We start from the raw sequence: 17,776 nt of genomic DNA on the forward strand, positions 1-17,776 counted from the left end.
ATGGGAGTGGGCGACACGATTGTGATGAGCAAATGGTAGCCGAAGGTACAGAGAATTATATTCTATAGAGGAAAAGTGACGTAGCAGTCACGAAGTTATGATATGAACGATCGAATCAAATGATTCGCACCTCAACACCTCCTAGCTATTGTATGACTGATTGGGAGTCTGCGGCCACCAACTTGAAGCCAAGCAAGGATGACCGTCTATCTCTCTGGATGTACTCTCGACATCCACATGTGGTTGGCGTGGCATGCGCGAAAAAGCTGAGGCTTTGTGCGTGCTGTCCAGCAACACTGTCGAGGTTTTCGGTGTCTCAGGCCACCACCCAGAAGTCGAGCATAAGTTCCTTCCAGTGCTGTGAATGAAGTCCACAGGTCTAGGATTCCAGCTCGGAGCTAAGCACGCATTTCTATGCTTGTTGTCAAAGGTTACGTTATGTCTCGTGCCTTCATTCTCACTGACCCTAAGCGGCAACTCTTGTACGCCTAGATATTTTCTTTGCCATTCTTGACCTGTAGCTCCCGGATGAGGCATTCGCGTTTTAGGCGGAGGCTCGGTGTTGACATCGATCTTCTCTGTGTAGCTTCCTGTTTTGTTTTCGTAATCCAACTTCATGACCATTTCACCGTCTTCGGCTTCGAAACGCACGCGTACAGGAAGCCAATCCGGGATCTTCTCTCCAGCCATAGTATCGAGGGCTTCCAGAAGGGGTTGTTCATCGACGACAGAGACGTCCCACTGGATGTGTATCAAGTTACATTGACTTATGACCCAGGCCTTCATACGTTCTGCACGTGATAACTCCTTCGCAATCTCGGGGTGGATGTCTGGCGAGCTGGATCGTGATCGCTGAGTAGAAATTCCTCGTATTGTACGGTGCCATGGACCAATCGTCATCTGAAGCGGCGTGTGCAAGCGTAATGTCACAAGCGGTAAATCTTGAGAAACAGAAGCGGCCCATCTCAAGGACTTTGCAATATGTATTGCGCTGTCGACATCAATGATTCGTAGTTGCTGAGGTGATGGAAGCAGCGATAACCCTGCCTCGATGGGGAAGTGTCGATACAGCGTGTCCGCAAGACCGCAAAGCACTGTCTGCAACATCCAGTATCTTGTGCAGAGGATCATACTTCGCACGGAACTGAACTCTAGCGTATCCGGCATTAGGTCAGCGACATCTGGTGATGGCGGTATGGGTACCGCAGAGACTGATGTTTGCATCAGTTCAGATACGTGTTGCGAGAGATCGATTTGTATCAGACGCTCCATGTGCGACATGGCGGTCGCAAGGGCATTGGCGTCTTCAGGGTTCGAGATAGCGTGCCGAACTAAGGATACTGCGTAGGGGCACTGAATGAAGACGTGCATGATGGCCATCGATGCTCTTTGCGATGGTGACAGTATTATCACGTCTGAATCGATTGGTGGAGGGTATGTCGCTGATAGATAGAATTCGTTATGGTATACTGACGTTCGGCCTGCTAATATCGCCTCGTTTACCTGCTAACATTAGCACCGAATGTCAAAGATCAGAGCGACACTCACGTCATCAATATAAGTGTTATCGATCAGATCCCAGAAATGCTCGTCATCAACATCCGACACAGATCCTGACCTCAGCAGTTCAGCGAGGCCAAACGCATGTATGGCGTGGTACATAGTATCCAGCCCCAAAAGAGCCTAGGGGGTTGTCAGTAAAATCCTAAAGCTCTCAATATGCAAGCTTACTTCCGCAGCGTAGTGCAGTTTTGTTGCTAACAAGACATCGTACGTTGTATTAGTGTTAGTGTTCATCACAACCAGCTGCAGTTCCTTCAGTGCTTTGGCTTTCGACGCTTTAGCGACCTTGCGCCTCGAGTGTGTATCATCTCGAAACGTCCCATAGCTGTCGACTAGAAACTCAACAGCAAGGTCTAGCATCTTGTTCGAGCCGATGCGCGAAGGTATCGACTGTATCCAGGTTCCCAGTATCTCAAAAGGTTGCCTTCCTATAGGGTCCGGTCCTAACATGCCAACATATCGGGCGATCAACGTGGTCTCAGGAGAGGATGGCTGGTGAGCTACGAGTGTGTTCTCTTCGCTTAGTTTCCAGAGGTAAGCCTCAAGCGCACGTTGCTGTTTGTTTATTTTCTTTTTTGACAGATGGCTTCTATACTTCGAGCGTGGCGCCAGGGTCTGGAAGTAACCTTGTCCATCCTCGGCGCGCCTTTCTGTTGTAACACACAGATTTGGAGGCGTTGTTGAAGGCGAGGTGAACTCTTCATCAGAAGGAGCCAGCGAATATGTGATGGGTGTGGTTCTTGATTTTCCATGTTTGGTCAGCTGGTTTGGGTCCTGCACCACAAACGCCAAAGCTTTTCCGTAGGAATAGGTGCATGGTCGGTCTTTCTTCTTACATGAGCTACATTTGGGTCGCTCCTCATCACACTACGCGATTATTAGCACAATCTTCATTCCATTCCAGATGGTTTGCTATGCTTCGCGGCGCTTTATGTTGCTCTCTGTCAATGGCGGGTGCTTTACCTTGACTTTCCGCTGACGACACGTGTCGCATTTTCCAGTTTGTGTCATAAGAAATGTGTTCAGTCTATTAGCGTTATCAGAGCCTCCAGAGATCCTAGATGCGCTAGACTTTTGTGCTGGATGTACGACAAAAAGGTGCCTGCAGAACGTGGCTGCCTGGTTGACGATCGAGTCAGATGCGGATACACCTCCACAGTAGGCAATACAGTCGATCAAAGTTCATGAACCGGGAGTTTACATAATCCGAAAATATACATAACTATTCGGGCAGTTCTCTGAAATGGAATCGGGAATGTTGATGGTATGGAGGGCGCCATCTGTACACCGCGAGTGGCGAAGATCCTGGCTGAATCAGCGTAGCCAGATGTAGTTAGCCTCTCATAGTCCACCGAAGATACCCTCCCACCAGACCGTCTTCCACAGCTCTTTCTTTCAGGATATAGCCCCCAGAATGCCTGCATCGGTATGCGAGACTGGGATATTTGATTGCATTGTTTCTACCGACTTTTACTCGACACTCCACCATTTTGAGCTTTGTCAAAAAACATAATGAAATTGTGCCTGCGTGGGAGGCATATCTCGTTTATACTGTCTTTACCTTCTCAGCTCAGGAAGTGTGCTTGTATTATAAAAGACCTGATAATACCTCAGGTTTGATAACACAAGATAATAGTACAGGCAGAGAGAATTCATGAGCTATGGTTAATCAAAGCGCTGCCAACGCTTTAAGCGTCTGAGCCACGCGATCACGTTTACGCTATGATAGGGATCAGTTCCAACTACCAGATGGAGCTCTCGAATCAGAGTACGGCGAGCCACTGCTAGACGTATAAATCGGGACATCCGTGTCGTGGTTGGGTTGCAGCTGTGAAGAATTGCAAAGAGGTTTGACGTTCTACCTTTAGACCCTTCACGCAGTCTCCCTTCCGATGCCTGCCTTGTACCGTGCCAGACACCTCTCTCTAGCAAATTTATGCTCAACTACTGGCTCAGGGTAGCCTTTCGACTTTGCGGCTTGTGCCGCCTTCCCACCCGCACCATAAGGGTTATGTATGGCCGGCCCCTCTATCTCTTCAAGTTCTGGAACCCACAATTTGATGAACTCTCCCTCCTCGTCAAACCTCTCGGACTGCGTCCATGGGTTGAAGATTCGAAAGTATGGTTGGGGATCTACGCCAGTTGATGCACTGAAGCCCCAGCCGCCGTTATTCGACGAGAAGTCGCCATCAACGAGATGTGTGAGAAAGTATTGTTCACCAAGACGCCAGTCCAGCAGGAGGTGCTTTGCAAGGAAGGAAGCTGCGATCATGCGAAGGCGGTTGTGCATGTAGCCGGTGTGATTCATGCAACGCATTGCTGCGTCAACGATTGGGTAGCCTGTGCGGCCTTGAGTCCAAGCCTGGAAGTGGGCGTCATTGTATTCCCATTCAATGTTCGTGTATTCGAACTTGAAGGGCTTGTTCATGCTGAGGAAACTGTTAGTTTCGTTGTAATACCAAGACTAAGATGCAAACTATACCAGACGTATGGCCAGTGTACAAGCACATGTCGATAAAAATCACGCCATGCAACTTCTCCAATCCAACCTTTGACACCATCCTTCCCACCATCGAGCTTTTTCGCGCTATTGACATCTCTTGCCATACGTACACTGGTTCGGGCTGCTAGCGTGCCAGCGGCGTGATGTACGCTCACGCGTCCCGTGCTGTTCTTCGCGGGGAAGTTACGAGTATCCTTGTATTTGCCGATCTTTTCGATTAAAAAGCGTTCGAGGCGGTCAATGGCGGCGGCCTCGCCTGCGGGCCACAGGCGGTGGAAGCGTTCTTTTTCTTCTTGTGTCAACGACTTGCAATCGGGGAGGTCGGGGACTTTCGAGTCAAAGAGCTGGGTGAACTTTTGGCGGAAATTTGGAGAATTACGTTCAGGTATCGGTCGCTCATTCAAGAGATGCGGGTGCGCGTGTAGATACGCAACCCATGCCCGATACCAGGGGCTGTACACGGCGTATTGTTTCCCACCTCCTGTCTTGAGACTTCCGGGCGGCACAACACAATCATCGTGTTGTGGGTCGAAGTTGATACCTTTCTCCAGCATCTTACGTACTAAACGCTCTTCTCGCCGCAGCTCGTCGGGTTCATATTCCAGGTTGCAAAATACGTTCTTTGCATTCCAGCTCTCAGCCAGCTCCACCAGTCGCTTTGTCACGTTCTTCCTCTCCGCAATTGTCTCAACATATAGCGGAATGTCGAATTCTTCGAGCTCCTGTTTCAGTGACTCGACCGAACGCAGTTCGAAATCACACTTGGGTGGGCTGACCAGATGAGCTTCCCAGTCTTGTGGGCTCATGAACCAGACACCTATTACACCCACACCCTTCGCTTTGGCCAACTGGGCAGCCTGCGATAAGCCTGTATTATCCCGTATCCGCAAATCCCTCTTGAACCAGTGAACCACGGCATCGCCAAATTGCGCCTTGTTTGCTTCCCGGATAGCCATGCGCCTATCTTTTGTGCTCTCTAGCGTCTTTGCCAGTATTTCGATGGGCCGCGGTATCTCGTTTGCATTGTACAGGGCGCATCGCTCATTGCTCATCTCAGCAGGGTAGTATCGTCTGTCAACTATCCCTGCTCGCTCTTCTGGCCGCGAATGATCAAATTCGCCTTCACCTTCTTCACCTTCTTCACCTTCTTCTTCTTCTTCTTCTTCTTCTTCTTCTTCTTCTTCTTCTTCTTCTTCTTCTTCTTCTTCTTCTTCTTTCTTTACTGCCTCCCCAGGCGCTCCATTCTCAGTATTTCTCGCTATCGAATCTATCGGTGGCGCGCTGTCTGCGAAGGCTTTCGAAAGGGGTTTAGCAATGCGCGAGCGCTTGTTGGGTGCATCGCCGGATACATCGGTGTAGTTTCTTGCAGATGCTGCATTGGGTGGGATACTGGCTTTACGTTTTGGTGGCATCGTGGCTACCTAGGTAGGCTCTTCGCTGAGATGGCTGGGCAGGATGTAATGCGCGTGGAGGGGCTGACGCGTGGGATACTGTGGATCGGATGTCGCGAACGTGCGAATACCATGCGCATTCGAATAAAGAGGAATTGAGGCCATGGCTGCTCTGCTGCCCTCGACGCGTTCAGCTTTCGCGTGTGTTTAGTACCGATCGATGACGCAGATAGTCCCTGAAACATGGAGGGTCCAGATCGATGTCAGATTAGCGAGCCAAGCCCTGCATGCAGCCTGCCACGCGACTTATGCATCACATATACTTCGTTCTTCTATCCTCAAGAACAATGAGCGTATATACCCTAGGTGGGCAGCCAATACTTATCAAAGCATATCACCATCACCACTGAATGGCGCATAATCTTCTCAGGAGTACTGACAACTTCTAGTGCAATCTCAGGGGACATTATCGCGTACTCAAGACCAACTTCGCGCCCTATATCTACCTTGACGGGCAGTCGGTCGTAGCTATGAGTGTTATGCATTGCACGAGATTTCAGTTTCTCGTCTCCTGTTGTCACGACGGTTACCAAGACTCGTGTCCACGTCGCCCTTTTCTCCTCACCGACTCAGTTCAAGGTTGCTCAATCTTGGCTTCCCCGCAGTTATACAGCCCCTTCAGAAGCCACATAGAGACTGTCCCGACATGCCCGACTATGCACAATTGTTCCGGTGCCAATCCCACATTTCAAGCTGGATATGTTCTTTCCGCCCGCATATCGGACCGACTTCGTGCAATCTACTAATCCATCTTACAAACGAGCTCTTTGCATGCCGTCAAGTTCCGCTAGATGAATCTGAAGATGCCGTCGGCTTCTACAACAATGGTAGAGATGCCGTCGGCATACACGGGGTGAATATACGTTCTATTCTGTCTCGATTCCTCTCTTGGCCCATATCAATCACTTTCTCTACCAGTCGAAGATGGCCAAGACCAACGCCCGATTATTGTTGCTACATCTTTTGGCGTGTCTGACAACTGCTTCCGCTCTTCAACCAACTGTCAAAACAACAAATGGCACGCTGGTTGGAGTTAGAAATGCACAATACAGCCAGGACTTCTTCTTAGGCATTCCGTATGCCCAACCGCCCATTGAGAATCTCAGATATAAGCGTCCTGAGCCCCTTCATCAGCCTTGGAAGCAGCTGAATGCTACCGAAACTGGCCCATGGTGCCATTCTTCGCCTCTTACGTTGCCCGTGTTCTCGCAGACCAGAAACTCGCACGAAGAAAGCGAAGACTGCTTAACGCTCAACATTGTACGGCCAGCCACTGCTCATAGCATCTCCAAGTTTCCTGTCCTTGTCTACATCCATGGTGGAGGTTTTCAGGAGGGCAGCGGCGCGGATCAGAGATACAACATGTCTTTTCTGGTACAAGAATCAGTTGGCGTTGGAGCGCCGATCATTGGCATCACCATCAACTACCGACTTTCTGGCTTTGGCTTCCTATCTGGTAGCGCGCTACAAAAGTCCGGCGTTATGAACCTAGGACTGCATGATCAACGAGCAGCACTCGGTTGGATACAGGATAATGTCGCCGCTTTTGGCGGTGATCCGTCTCGAGTCACAATACAAGGCGAATCTGCGGGTGCACTATCTGTCGGATATCACTTTCTCGCGTATGGGGGTCGTGACGACGGCCTTTTCCGCGCAGGCATAGCCCAAAGCGGTGGGCCGGCATCGATTGGTCAAGTTATAACTTTGCAACAACAAGATAGCCTCTACAATGACGTACTCCACCAGACAGGCTGTATCAGCTCAACTGATACGCTTGACTGCTTGAGAGGTGCTCCTGTTGAAACGCTAAAGGCCGCCTTCCAGGGCGTGTCATACTTTCCTGTTCAGGACGGAGACATGATCTCAGAAAATCCGTTTGTGGCTTTGGAAGAGGGGAGATTCATACAGCGGCCTATACTTTCTGGTACAAACACCAACGAGGGAACTTCGTTCGCTATTAGCGAAGGCTTCAGAGTAAACAGCACCACCGAGTTCCGAACGGCAATCGCAAGATACTTTAATCAAGGCGTAGCTAACACATCTGTTGACGCTATAGCCACTGAGTACCTCGAGGGACTATCGCCAGAAGAGGTTCAGTCTTCGCTCGGTAGTGTACTGCCATTCCCGCGATCGGATTATGGAACTTCCTACGGAAGAGCCGCCTTGTTCAGAGGAGATCAACTATTTATCGCCCCAAGGCGCTTTAGTACCAAGATGTGGGCTAAATTCGGCATCCCCGCTTTCAGCTACGGTTTCGATACGGTGCCAAGTGGTGTTTCGCCAGAGACTTTAGGTGCTGCTCATTTCGCGGATATTCCTTTTGTATTTCTCAACGTTGATGGCGTTGGACATGAATTCAACTTTCTTGCATCCAACGTCACAACGTCACGCGACGAGTACCTGGAACTAAGTAAGCGTATGAGCCTAATGTGGTTGAGCTTCGTCAACGAGCTCTCGCCAAATGCTCGTTTTGGTATGTGTACTAACGCTCGTAATTCTACAAACTGGTATTAACGAGGAACAGCACTGGATTCCGGTCTGATCTGGCCAGCATACACAAACAGAAGCGCTACAAACATGGTGTTCAGAAAACATGGTCTAAGTTTGGAAGATGATACTTGGAGGGCTAGTGCGATCAGTCGCCTGAACAGCGCTTCTGCAGGCTTTGAAGCTTAGCAGATGGTGATTGTCAGGTTAATAGACTTGGTCTCATCTTCGGTGGAGAGTTGATGTGGACCACCGATCTTATGAGGCGGGTTCATGTTCACCTACTTGTATCCACAATGCCTGCAACGTATCCTACTATATGCGCTTGTCCGGAGTCTTTGTCACTCCGCTACATGAAAACCCCACGTCGACTTCGTCATACCCTGGAAGTAAGCGCATGTAGCGTGATATCCTCGTGACAGAACGCGCACGTGTAGTAGTGACGGTGTGAGCTCAGTAAGACGGAGATTTCACCGGTCGGAGAGAGGATTGGAGCTTGGCTGAACATTATGTTGGTAATCTGAAATCCTCAGAGGTTGCTTGCTTGCTGGGTTTGGAACCAGTTATCTAGTTCCAGTCATTTAGCTAGGTGTTATATAAGCAGTAGCACAGACGAAGCCTTTAAATTCTTGGTGGCGCTCCTGAAATTCGGCTCTGCTGCACTGCCATTGGCCCCCAAAGGCCTTCCACCTTAGCCGTTAGGGCGAGGCAGACATGATTGGGATACGAGTATGATGCCAGGACCAATGCCAGAGCTTCGCGAAGGCTCTCTATTTATGGCTGAGATAAGCCGCCGATCTCTGAGCGACCTGGGCTTTGGTGCTCCCAGCAGATGGCCATAGGAGCCGGCCGCGGTGGAGGAGCGTGGGCGATGGGAACGATGCGTCATCGCGTGCCGCGACGAAAAGCGCAACTATCTAAGAAGGAAGACTAGAAGAGCGATGGTTACGAGCAGTAACGGTGTTGGCGCAAGGCAGCGGTAAGGACAGGTCGGCAGGTACAAGCCGCGTGTAGCGAATCTCAAGCGGGGGTCATCCATGCGCCATGCTGCAGTCGCGAACAGCCAAACGTCTCCCTTCCTAATTTCATCGCTACTGTCGCAATTTCCTCTTTCTCTCAAGTTTCGTCGCAGATGATCGAGGGCCTTATTATGGCCAACACCGCCATGGTGGCAACCTATAGTAAGCCTCCTTCTCGGCCCTACGAGGCGTCCCACGAACGGAAGTTCTAACCGTGCAAGCCAAACTACACCATGCCAGTTCCCCACGCACAGCCACTTACCTACGGCATTGCTCACGATGCGATCCGCTTGGTTGAAGCTAAGGAGCAAGATCGAAGCCGACAGTAGGAAATGGCTCGCCTAATACACCCAGTTCAATTTCCCGTGTTGCCTGCGATGCTGCCTCGCACCTAGATACCGAAATGGGTCACTACTCAGAGACATGCGAGAAAGCTTAATTGAGCCTCATCAGGCTTCCCTCTGACTAAAAGAACGCGTTGCTCCAATGAATATTCTTGTACACTACGTCGAGCGGGTCACGGCCACCAAACATAGCCCTTCATCCGAACTACACGTTCTGGCCGAACTTACAGCGTGGCTCTAGCGCGTCTTCAACTTGCAAACGACAAATCCTACTCGCTGCTGAAGAACTGGAAAGGATCATGGGGCCAAATCGAAAGAGTACAGTGCTGCTGGGAAGGCAGTGACTTCGGTCGTGAGTCGGTGGTCGATAGCTGGGAAAGCACAAAGCTCGTGCTGAGATGGAAGGCCTCATATCATATATAAGAGTCAGAATGGGAGACCCTTTGGGTCATATACATTATCGAAGCCATGGAGACCCCCGTTTCACCAGCTCTGACCATGACCTCTATCCGACCCCATTCTAGCGCTATAAACAACATCGAGCATTCTTCTCTAGCCGATTTACATTCTTCTTTAACTCTTCATGTTGTGTCTGTCCTCAACACTCATGCTCTTCTTTGCGAAGTCTACAGTCTACTCTGGCAGTCCGTCCGGTCCGTCCAGTGCTCAAGTCAAATGTCTCATCGAAGAGAGATACGCACAAACTCCACAAGATCAGGCTCCAGAAACGACGCTCGTCAATATGGTCCTCCAGACCCAGAACCGCCGGCAGCACCACCGTACGTATTGTATCCTTCCGTATCAGCGCTCATTCACCATCGAACGAGTCATACCAACGTTTTGGCCGTTTCATTAACCAATTCCACCCAGAATCATCATCCTTTCCCAATCTGGCAAAGCACAAGCGCCCCACTTCCAGGTACCAGACCCTGCCGATCAGCAAGTCCAGCCGCAACCACCTACGTCATCCCTGTCGTACGTATGCATCCTTGCTAGAAACATCTATTATTGGTTCTCTTCTGTCTTTCAACTTCTGACTCTCTACTCTATAGACCAGAAGCCTCACCAGACGAGCTTGAAGCTACCGAAACTTCGTGCCCACCCGACAAACCCGAGCCCGAACCGCATCCAGCACCGCCGTAAGTATCCAACCCATCCTAAAGCATGCATGCGACATGTCGCGAACGTCCAGGCACGATCGTCACGCAGCATAAACATTAACCCAAATCCAGTGTAATCATCCTACGCGACGAAACATTCAGTTCGTCCCCACCAGCCTCCGCGCCACCCACTTATCCTGCTACAACACACACACCCCCTACGATGGGCTCCAAAGTCAGCAAAGTCAAAGAGCAAGCCTCGAACGGGAAGCTTCAGCCAAGCCAAGAGCGTCTAGATAAGGAAGAGATGAAGGAGCCAGACAATTATTACACACATCGCAGCAAGAGCATGCGTCGGAAAGCTGGCAAGACTGGAGCTAGCAGTGGCGCCGGAGGTGCGCAGGGCGGAACGGCTGGAGGTGCAGGTGGTGCTGGTATTGCATAAATGTTCAGACAACAATTTTTTTTTGGATCACAGAATAAGAAGTTGCATGCAAGATGGAGGCAGATTGACAACACCCGGTAGACAAGGGCATGGCTTGGGGGCGTTCAGGGTTGCTTTTTTCCGGGAATGTAGCATAGCGACGCATTTACATCGGAATTTCACCTCTTAATCATCGCATGATGGGTGGATCTCTTTGAGCAGTAACCTTGGTTACTTTTTCACAGCGCGAAGACTACTTTTGCGAATGAATACATTACATTACTCAAATCTTCTATCATAGGTCAGCCCCTACCATCTTCAATACCTAATGCATGGTTGCGTTACCACTACCAACACGATAGCTCTCAGGTGGACCGTTGTGGCTGTATACAACTCCACCCAGATCTAACACGACCTTCTGCAGGATAACGTTGGCCTCGACTAACCAAAGCTTCAAAGTGTGTTTCCCTGGAGCAAGCTCGCCATGGTTGGTAGTGTTATACCACGCACTGTCCGCAACAGCCTTGCCCCAGCCAACAGGGAAGTTGGGCTGAGGCTGGTCAATGACGAATTCGCGACGCGCCTCCGTCTTGTTGTCGACTTGTGCGATGTAGGCAAGGGGTACCTTAGGGTTGATGTTGTGGGTAGGTGTAAGAATAAGAGTGACATTGAGTCCCTTGGCGGATGTTGTAGGAGTGAAGGTGACGAAGTCATACTCTAGACTAGGAGCACTGGAGGAGTCTAGGCCTTCGGCGAGGTTGTCTGTGAGCTTCACACCAGAAAGGGTGCGTCCGTACTTGGGCAGAACCTGGTAAGAATGGTCGGATGAACCAGGGGTAGTGCGCGTGTAGTGTTCTGCTTCGAAGGCGAGCTGGCCAGCTGACTCGACGAAGCCAGCGTTGAAGTCTTCTGGAATGGAGGTCTTGTTGACCATGACCATGACTTGTGGGTTGCCACCCTGAGTACCGTAGTCGGTCGAGCTGGAGAAGTTCAGCTTGCTTTGAGCACCGAAGCCGTCTTCAACCTTGCTCCAATCAACGTCAACGTAAATGCGGATGTCCTCGTCGTTGGGCTGCATGATTCCTTTGACTTGAGAGAGCGTGACGAAAGGATCGGCGCTGATGTTCCACGAGAATGGTCCAGTACCACGGTGAGAGATCTCAACCCATCGCTTCGGGGTGAAGGGAGTCATAGCTGGAAGAGTCAAAGAGGATGCACCATTGCCGTGCCACATGTCATCACCAGGAATGGTAGCGTTGGAACCTTCGACCGAGACACCCATATCGCCTGCTAGCGAACGCTCCTGAGTTTGTACCCAACGAAGGTCAGGAGTAGATTGGCGCATAGGTTGTTGCCTGTTATGATATCAGTATAAGAACAACTGACAGAAAATGTACCGAAACTTACCAGTATCCTTGGTAGCCCAAATGAGTTTGGTCCATCATGTGGTCCCACTTGCCATTGAGCTGAGTGTGGTAGAGCCTCGTAAGGTTGTGGTCCTTGTTCATGCCATCAATCACACGCTGCATCCATCTGTTCGCGCTATTGCGACCCATTTGCGCGTAAATGATATTCCTGGCGCCGGAAACCTGTACATCGACATGATTGCCACCAGCAAGCACGCGATGGAGGATGATCTCGTAGAAAGCGGGTTGTTGCTCGGGAGAAAGTGCAGCGTTAACTTCGTTGGCTCGGTCTGCGAGAGCCTCCCACCGCGCAAGAATGTGATCAGCTTCCTCGTAGTTGAGTACACTAAAGGAAGAGGGCTCGACCCATTCAAACTTGCGCATGTTGGCGAGGAAACCATACTCATCCATGATTTCTGCGATGGTCTCAGCATGTTCTTCGCCGAAGTTGCGGGCAGCGAATCCAGCAAGCCACTCAGGCACAGACGACTCGTCGTAAGAGTCCATGTCGTAAGCGATATCGAACCAATGGCTGATGGCGATCTCAGCAGGCTTGATGTCACCAACATTGACGATCCAGATACGGTCAGCCTCGCGGTCCTTGGCCAACTTCATCTGCTCATATGTTTTCTGAAGTTGGATGGTATCCTGCCACTTGAAGTTACGAGAGTCACCGACGTAATCAAAGTGATAGTAGACACCAGCACCACCAGATCGCTTCTTCTCGTCGCCGACTGGGAGACGGCGAATGTTTTGCCAGTTGTCTTCGGTCCAGAGGAGGGTGACCCAGTCGGGAACCTGCATTCCAGCTTCAAAGTAATCCTGAACTTCCTTGTACAAGCACCACATCTGGGGTACTTCAGACGCATTTCCATGGATTTTGTTGAGAATGTCTTGCTGAGCATCAACAACAGCCTCAAGGACCGAGGTTTGAACATCGGCGGACATTGCTGTGTCGTGATATCCGCGCATGCCTACTGTGACGACATTCTCATATGGCGCAGCGCGCTCGGCACCCTCGTAGAAGTAGTCGTAAAGAGTGGCGTTGTTGGTAGCCCAAGACCAGCCAGATTCAGCACCCTTGGCGACTTTGCTCCATTCCTGAGTGGCGCGGACCATGGGCTCGGTATGCGACGTTCCCATCACGATACCATACTCATCAGCCAGCGGCTGGTTGCGTGCATCGTCCACGTTGAACATGCCGTTCCACATAGCCGGCCAGAGGTAGTTGGCCTTGGATCTGAGCAGCAGTTCGAAAACCTTGGAGTAGAATTGTGCTCCAAAAGGTGCGCCATATGGAGACAAAGGATACCGGTCATTTGCCCAACCGGTCAGGGCTGGTGCTTCGTCGTTGATGAAGAATCCTCGGTACTTCACGGATGGTGTCTTCTGGACTTTTGTCGTTTGAAGCAGGTAGATAGAATCGTGTTTCTTCGCGGGTACATCAGCGAACCAATGCCATGGAGAGACACCGATCTGCTCGGATACATCGTAGATACCATAGATGGCACCACGGCGATCGCTGCCTACGAAGAGTTAGCATTCGGCAACTATGATGGCCATGTTATACACACCAGCAATGACGAGCGCGTCACCAGTCATATTTCCAACACCATGTACCACAGTGCTAACATAGGATTCCCATTGACCTTCAACCCCGCTAACATCAAGCTGTCCGCTTGATATCAAGTCATCGATCAGACTTGAGTTACCAATGGTACCCACAATGATAGTTCCTCCGGTAGCACTAGAAGCAGTACTACCGCTAACGCTCCAATCATCGCTGATGCCAGTGACATTGAAGATCATCGAAGCATTGGCTGTTGCCGTTCCAGAAGCTGTGAGTGTTCCATTGGTACCGGTAACACGTCCGAAGTCGATAGCAAGGTCGTGAGCGGCGCGTAAAACACCAGGCCAATCCGCAGCATCAGCATGGATACTGACTGGTGAGCCACGAGAGGCAAGAAGAGTTCCATTGCCGGTTGAGGTTGTAACAGTGGGCTTGCGGAAGGCTTCAACAGCGGAAGCAGATCCAGCAAAGGCGACCGAGAGCGAAAGAGCGCCGACCACGGTGCGAGAGAGGAGCTCCATGATGCTTGGTCAGTAGTTGAGCAACGTCCTGAACAATGCCAGAAGGCTCGCGGAGATACCCTGCTTTTGAATGCTTCCCCAGACCATCGCCTCGTGGTAGAGGCCCTTGCCCCCATAACCAAGATTCTCCACCAACCTATTCCTTTAATCAACTAGTAATCGTGCATATCGTATATCACCTACCCGTCAAGTACCTAGCAACTGCAAATCCAGGTACGCATGCAGTGCTGGCCAACGACGGCCCGATATGACAAACCCTAGTCGTTTACCCCAGCCGGGACCGGTTGTTCTGCATGGCTAAATTGAGGTGACGTACAGCAGCCAGTCGCGTTCTAGCTGCAAGACTTCTAGAAGGGCATTTAATGTGTCTTGGCGGCAAGTCTGGGTACACGTGCAGCATGCAAATATCCGCATCCTTGCAGAACACATGGAAATTCAGTATAGGTGGAGATGCGTGATTGAGCGATGGTCGACGGGAATCCAGACATGCGGATGTCATGTCTATGATGCTGAGACCACGGCGAAATTGTTCCGTGTAGCCTCGTCGTCGCCCGACGCCGTCACCAGCATGTCAAGGCCTGAAGCTCTTCCAGGAGCGGAGATTTGCACCAAGGGCGAAGGCGGAGGCTTGGAAAACGGGTCCTCGGCCTCAAGGAGAGTCTCCCCACGTTGGGTGAAAAGGCTAAATGCACTCCCCCGCAAAGGACCATGCCCATGTTAGCTAGCGCAGCGGCAACGCCAAGGATCGCGAAAAATGTTGGAAAGCGCGACTTTCAATTATCCAAAGCAGCCGTCTTCGCCCTACACTGCAACCAAGTCCTAGTGGAGATCTCGCGGCTCGTACTATCGCTGTGATTAGTCTTCGGATTTCAATCACCCGAACAAGCTCTGTTCCGATCCGATTCGACAAGAATAGACTTTGCGCAAGCCTCCGCCCGCCTCTCTGCCCCACGCCTCACAACCTGACCTCCGCAATGGCTCAAGGTGCCGTCAAGAAATCCAAGGCCGCTGCTCCGAAGAAGTAAGTCTAGCTCCGCGCTCGACCTCCCACGCGCTCCTGCTGACAACATGCTTCCAGACCAACCCAGCGAGTCCAACGCGGCGCCCGTGTCATCAAGCCCAAAAATGCCGCGATAATAAAGCAAAACAAGATTGTGCACAAGAGCAGCTCTGGGCTGATAGGACAGACCGAGAAGCTCCTCGCGCAAAAGGCCGGACATCTGGAAATGCTCAAGGGGGGAAAGAAGGACAAGAAGGAAGGCGGTGACAAGAAGAAGTCTGGTTGAAAAGTCGCCATGGCACCACCAAGTATTTGGCGAGGCGCAGAGACTTGTCGCCGTGCAGATCCAAAAGCTCAGCATAAACAGCAGGACTCGGACGTATAAGGGACTTTGCATGCGATAAGCGTGGTCAGCAGTATAGAACCACGAGCCTGGTGTGATGCTATCGTGTAACCCAAGACAGGCCCCAAGTGGCTACCTGCGAAAACCGACGGCACAAGGTACACTTGGACATAATGTGGGAGTTGGAGCAAGCATATGGCGAACAAAGTCGTCTATTCGTAGGGCAAATGCTGAGCTCAATCCTGTGAGTCTCCAAGTAGCATACCTAGCGCCTTGCCGTCACCAGAGAAATGAAAGGAACCGTAATCTCGTCGTCGTGTTCTCAAATGATACCCGCTCGTGCAGCTTCGCCGCCTCCAGCATCGACGACTGCTTCCCTAGCCTTTCCTCTGCCTAGTCCTCCCTCTCCAACTCCCATCCGCCTTGCAACATAGCGCTGTGCGACGATGCCTACACTCAAGTTGATTGTCTCTTCCATCCACTCACTAACCCATTCTCTTGGATCCACACCGCCGCTTTCGATAATCTCGTAGATCTCTTGTGGTAGTTGCTGTTCCTCGCCTGCCGCCTCGGTGTTGGCAGGCGCATCTAGCCAGTCCACCCATTTTGACGGGAAAGACTGGCTGACAGACTTGAATGAGATACCATGAATTGGATCATGGAGATAAACTGCAAACGCTACCTCTTCCTCGTCATCCTTTGGCTCTTGAACTTCCGACTTCTCTTCCGACGACGATGTGGCGAAGAGGTCGTCTTGTGCGGGATAGCTGACGGCTTGAATTGCGATGAAAATGTCGCTACTCCGTACTGGGTTTGTCTCACTTAGGACTTCTGTAGCTTGTTTGGCAGCTTCTTCTACACCTCCCCTTGCACCGAAGAATTCATTCGCGTATGACTCGGCGCTGACTCTTGCGAGCTTGGTGCCCTCTACAAGCCCTTTGACTACTGAAAGATCGCGTTTGTCTGTGTGTCGCCACCATGGTCCGTCGTTCCAGCCTCCACCACCGCCTCGGTAGCCTTCCAACGATCCACGCTGTGTTGACTCTGAGCCTCGCTGAATGACCATGAGGTCGCCGCCTTCTACTTGTGCCATAACTTGGGCAAAGGTCTGGTAGATGAGGGGGTCGAGCGAGGGATATCCGATAAGATCGTGTGTAATATGGATCTGGAGGCGTTCATGTTGTGAGATGGGCGGCGCGAGGGTATTCAACAGGTTGGTGAAAGTAGGTACGGCACGCTTGCCAAGTTCGCCGCCTACGTGTTGTTAGATTGATACGTCACACAGGATGAAATGGAGTTGTACCAATGCCACGGAGGGCCCCTACGTTCCCTCGTACTTGCTCTGCCCATCGTTGAGCCTCTTGGTTCTTCTGGATTTCCTGGTAAGCGGCTTCTGCTTGCTTCCTTGCAGTTTCAGCAGCTGCAGTGGCTGTGGATACGAGTCCTCCCCATCCGCCTCCCCACCATGAACCCCCTGACTGCTTCTCCTCACGAGGCTCGGGTGCACGAGGTTTGGCAGGCTCCTCTTCGGTTGGCGCAAAGCTCTGGTGGAAGGAACGAGTACTCTCGCCTGACTTCCTCGGCGGCGCAGGCTTGTTATCCTCGCTCGTGCGTGCTGAGCCAGCAGAAGAGGGAGTGGCCACGCCTGGGGCGCGGCGGGTGCTAGATGTAGTCGACGACGATGACACTTTGGGTGTGTTTGGTCGACTGACTTGGCGTGGGGCTGCTGGTTGAGACTTTCCAAGCTGCTCCAACTCCTCGAGGTCCTTTAGTGCGTCATCATCTTCCTGCTTCTGGATCTTCTGTCGTGGCGCGCGAGACCCTTTAGTATGCTTCGGCGGGGGTACGGGAGCCTCAGCCAACATCTCCAGCTCGGCGAGCTCCTCGTCGGCGGTTTTTGGTGGCATGATGGCTGAGAACTGGGGAGATGCGTCCTGAATAATAGTCGCCCCAATGGCAAGTTACCCAGAAGGTGGAGATGCGTCTATTGAGCGGATATCACTACAATATCCAAGTCATGGCCGCATTGTTTGGACCATCTCACA

The 17,776-nt window shown here is 51.4% G+C and overlaps 7 protein-coding genes across 7 annotated transcripts; 3 read left to right on the forward strand and 4 right to left on the reverse strand.

The window, feature by feature from the left end:
* Positions 1-44: 44 nt before the first annotated feature.
* CC77DRAFT_1022743 (hypothetical protein) lies at positions 45-2,831 on the reverse strand (the record flags this gene model as incomplete). The annotated part of the gene is made up of 4 exons (XM_018525529.1): positions 2,527-2,831; positions 1,732-2,430; positions 1,549-1,683; positions 45-1,503 (listed from the first exon to the last, which is right to left on the reverse strand). Coding segments are annotated over exons 1-4 (2,240 nt in total), but the record flags the coding sequence as incomplete, so codon positions are not given.
* Positions 2,832-3,436: 605 nt separating this feature from the next.
* On the reverse strand, positions 3,437-5,478 carry CC77DRAFT_941368 (photolyase; the record flags this gene model as incomplete). The annotated part of the gene is made up of 2 exons (XM_018534793.1): positions 3,437-3,992; positions 4,046-5,478. 2 exons carry the CDS (start codon positions 5,476-5,478, stop codon positions 3,437-3,439), a joined length of 1,989 nt encoding a protein of 662 aa, XP_018383275.1.
* Positions 5,479-6,352: 874 nt separating this feature from the next.
* CC77DRAFT_239201 (carotenoid ester lipase-like protein precursor) lies at positions 6,353-8,444 on the forward strand. Its single transcript, XM_018530806.1, has 2 exons — positions 6,353-7,990; positions 8,042-8,444. The coding sequence occupies exons 1-2, from the start codon at positions 6,442-6,444 to the stop codon at positions 8,191-8,193; spliced, it is 1,701 nt and encodes a 566-aa protein (XP_018383276.1). The 5' UTR covers positions 6,353-6,441; the 3' UTR covers positions 8,194-8,444.
* Positions 8,445-9,394: 950 nt separating this feature from the next.
* Positions 9,395-11,064, forward strand: CC77DRAFT_239203 (hypothetical protein). The gene is made up of 4 exons (XM_018530807.1): positions 9,395-10,146; positions 10,238-10,342; positions 10,420-10,506; positions 10,600-11,064. Exons 1-4 carry the CDS (start codon positions 9,836-9,838, stop codon positions 10,910-10,912), a joined length of 816 nt encoding a protein of 271 aa, XP_018383277.1. The 5' UTR covers positions 9,395-9,835; the 3' UTR covers positions 10,913-11,064.
* A 109-nt stretch (positions 11,065-11,173) lies between these two features.
* Positions 11,174-14,675, reverse strand: CC77DRAFT_1022746 (hypothetical protein). The gene is made up of 3 exons (XM_018525530.1): positions 13,872-14,675; positions 12,299-13,823; positions 11,174-12,246 (listed from the first exon to the last, which is right to left on the reverse strand). Exons 1-3 carry the CDS (start codon positions 14,386-14,388, stop codon positions 11,217-11,219), a joined length of 3,072 nt encoding a protein of 1,023 aa, XP_018383278.1. The 5' UTR covers positions 14,389-14,675; the 3' UTR covers positions 11,174-11,216.
* Positions 14,676-15,362: 687 nt separating this feature from the next.
* Positions 15,363-15,674, forward strand: CC77DRAFT_1063849 (hypothetical protein; the record flags this gene model as incomplete). Its single annotated transcript, XM_018528669.1, has 2 exons — positions 15,363-15,409; positions 15,467-15,674. 2 exons carry the CDS (start codon positions 15,363-15,365, stop codon positions 15,672-15,674), a joined length of 255 nt encoding a protein of 84 aa, XP_018383279.1.
* Positions 15,675-16,053: 379 nt separating this feature from the next.
* CC77DRAFT_1011097 (hypothetical protein) lies at positions 16,054-17,638 on the reverse strand (the record flags this gene model as incomplete). The annotated part of the gene is made up of 2 exons (XM_018523685.1): positions 16,054-16,985; positions 17,035-17,638. The coding sequence occupies 2 exons, from the start codon at positions 17,636-17,638 to the stop codon at positions 16,054-16,056; spliced, it is 1,536 nt and encodes a 511-aa protein (XP_018383280.1).
* Positions 17,639-17,776: the final 138 nt, after the last annotated feature.

The sequence above is a fragment of the Alternaria alternata genome (assembly GCF_001642055.1).
Source record: "Alternaria alternata strain SRC1lrK2f unplaced genomic scaffold CC77scaffold_17, whole genome shotgun sequence".
In the NCBI taxonomy this organism is placed as follows: Eukaryota; Fungi; Ascomycota; class Dothideomycetes; order Pleosporales; family Pleosporaceae; genus Alternaria; species Alternaria alternata.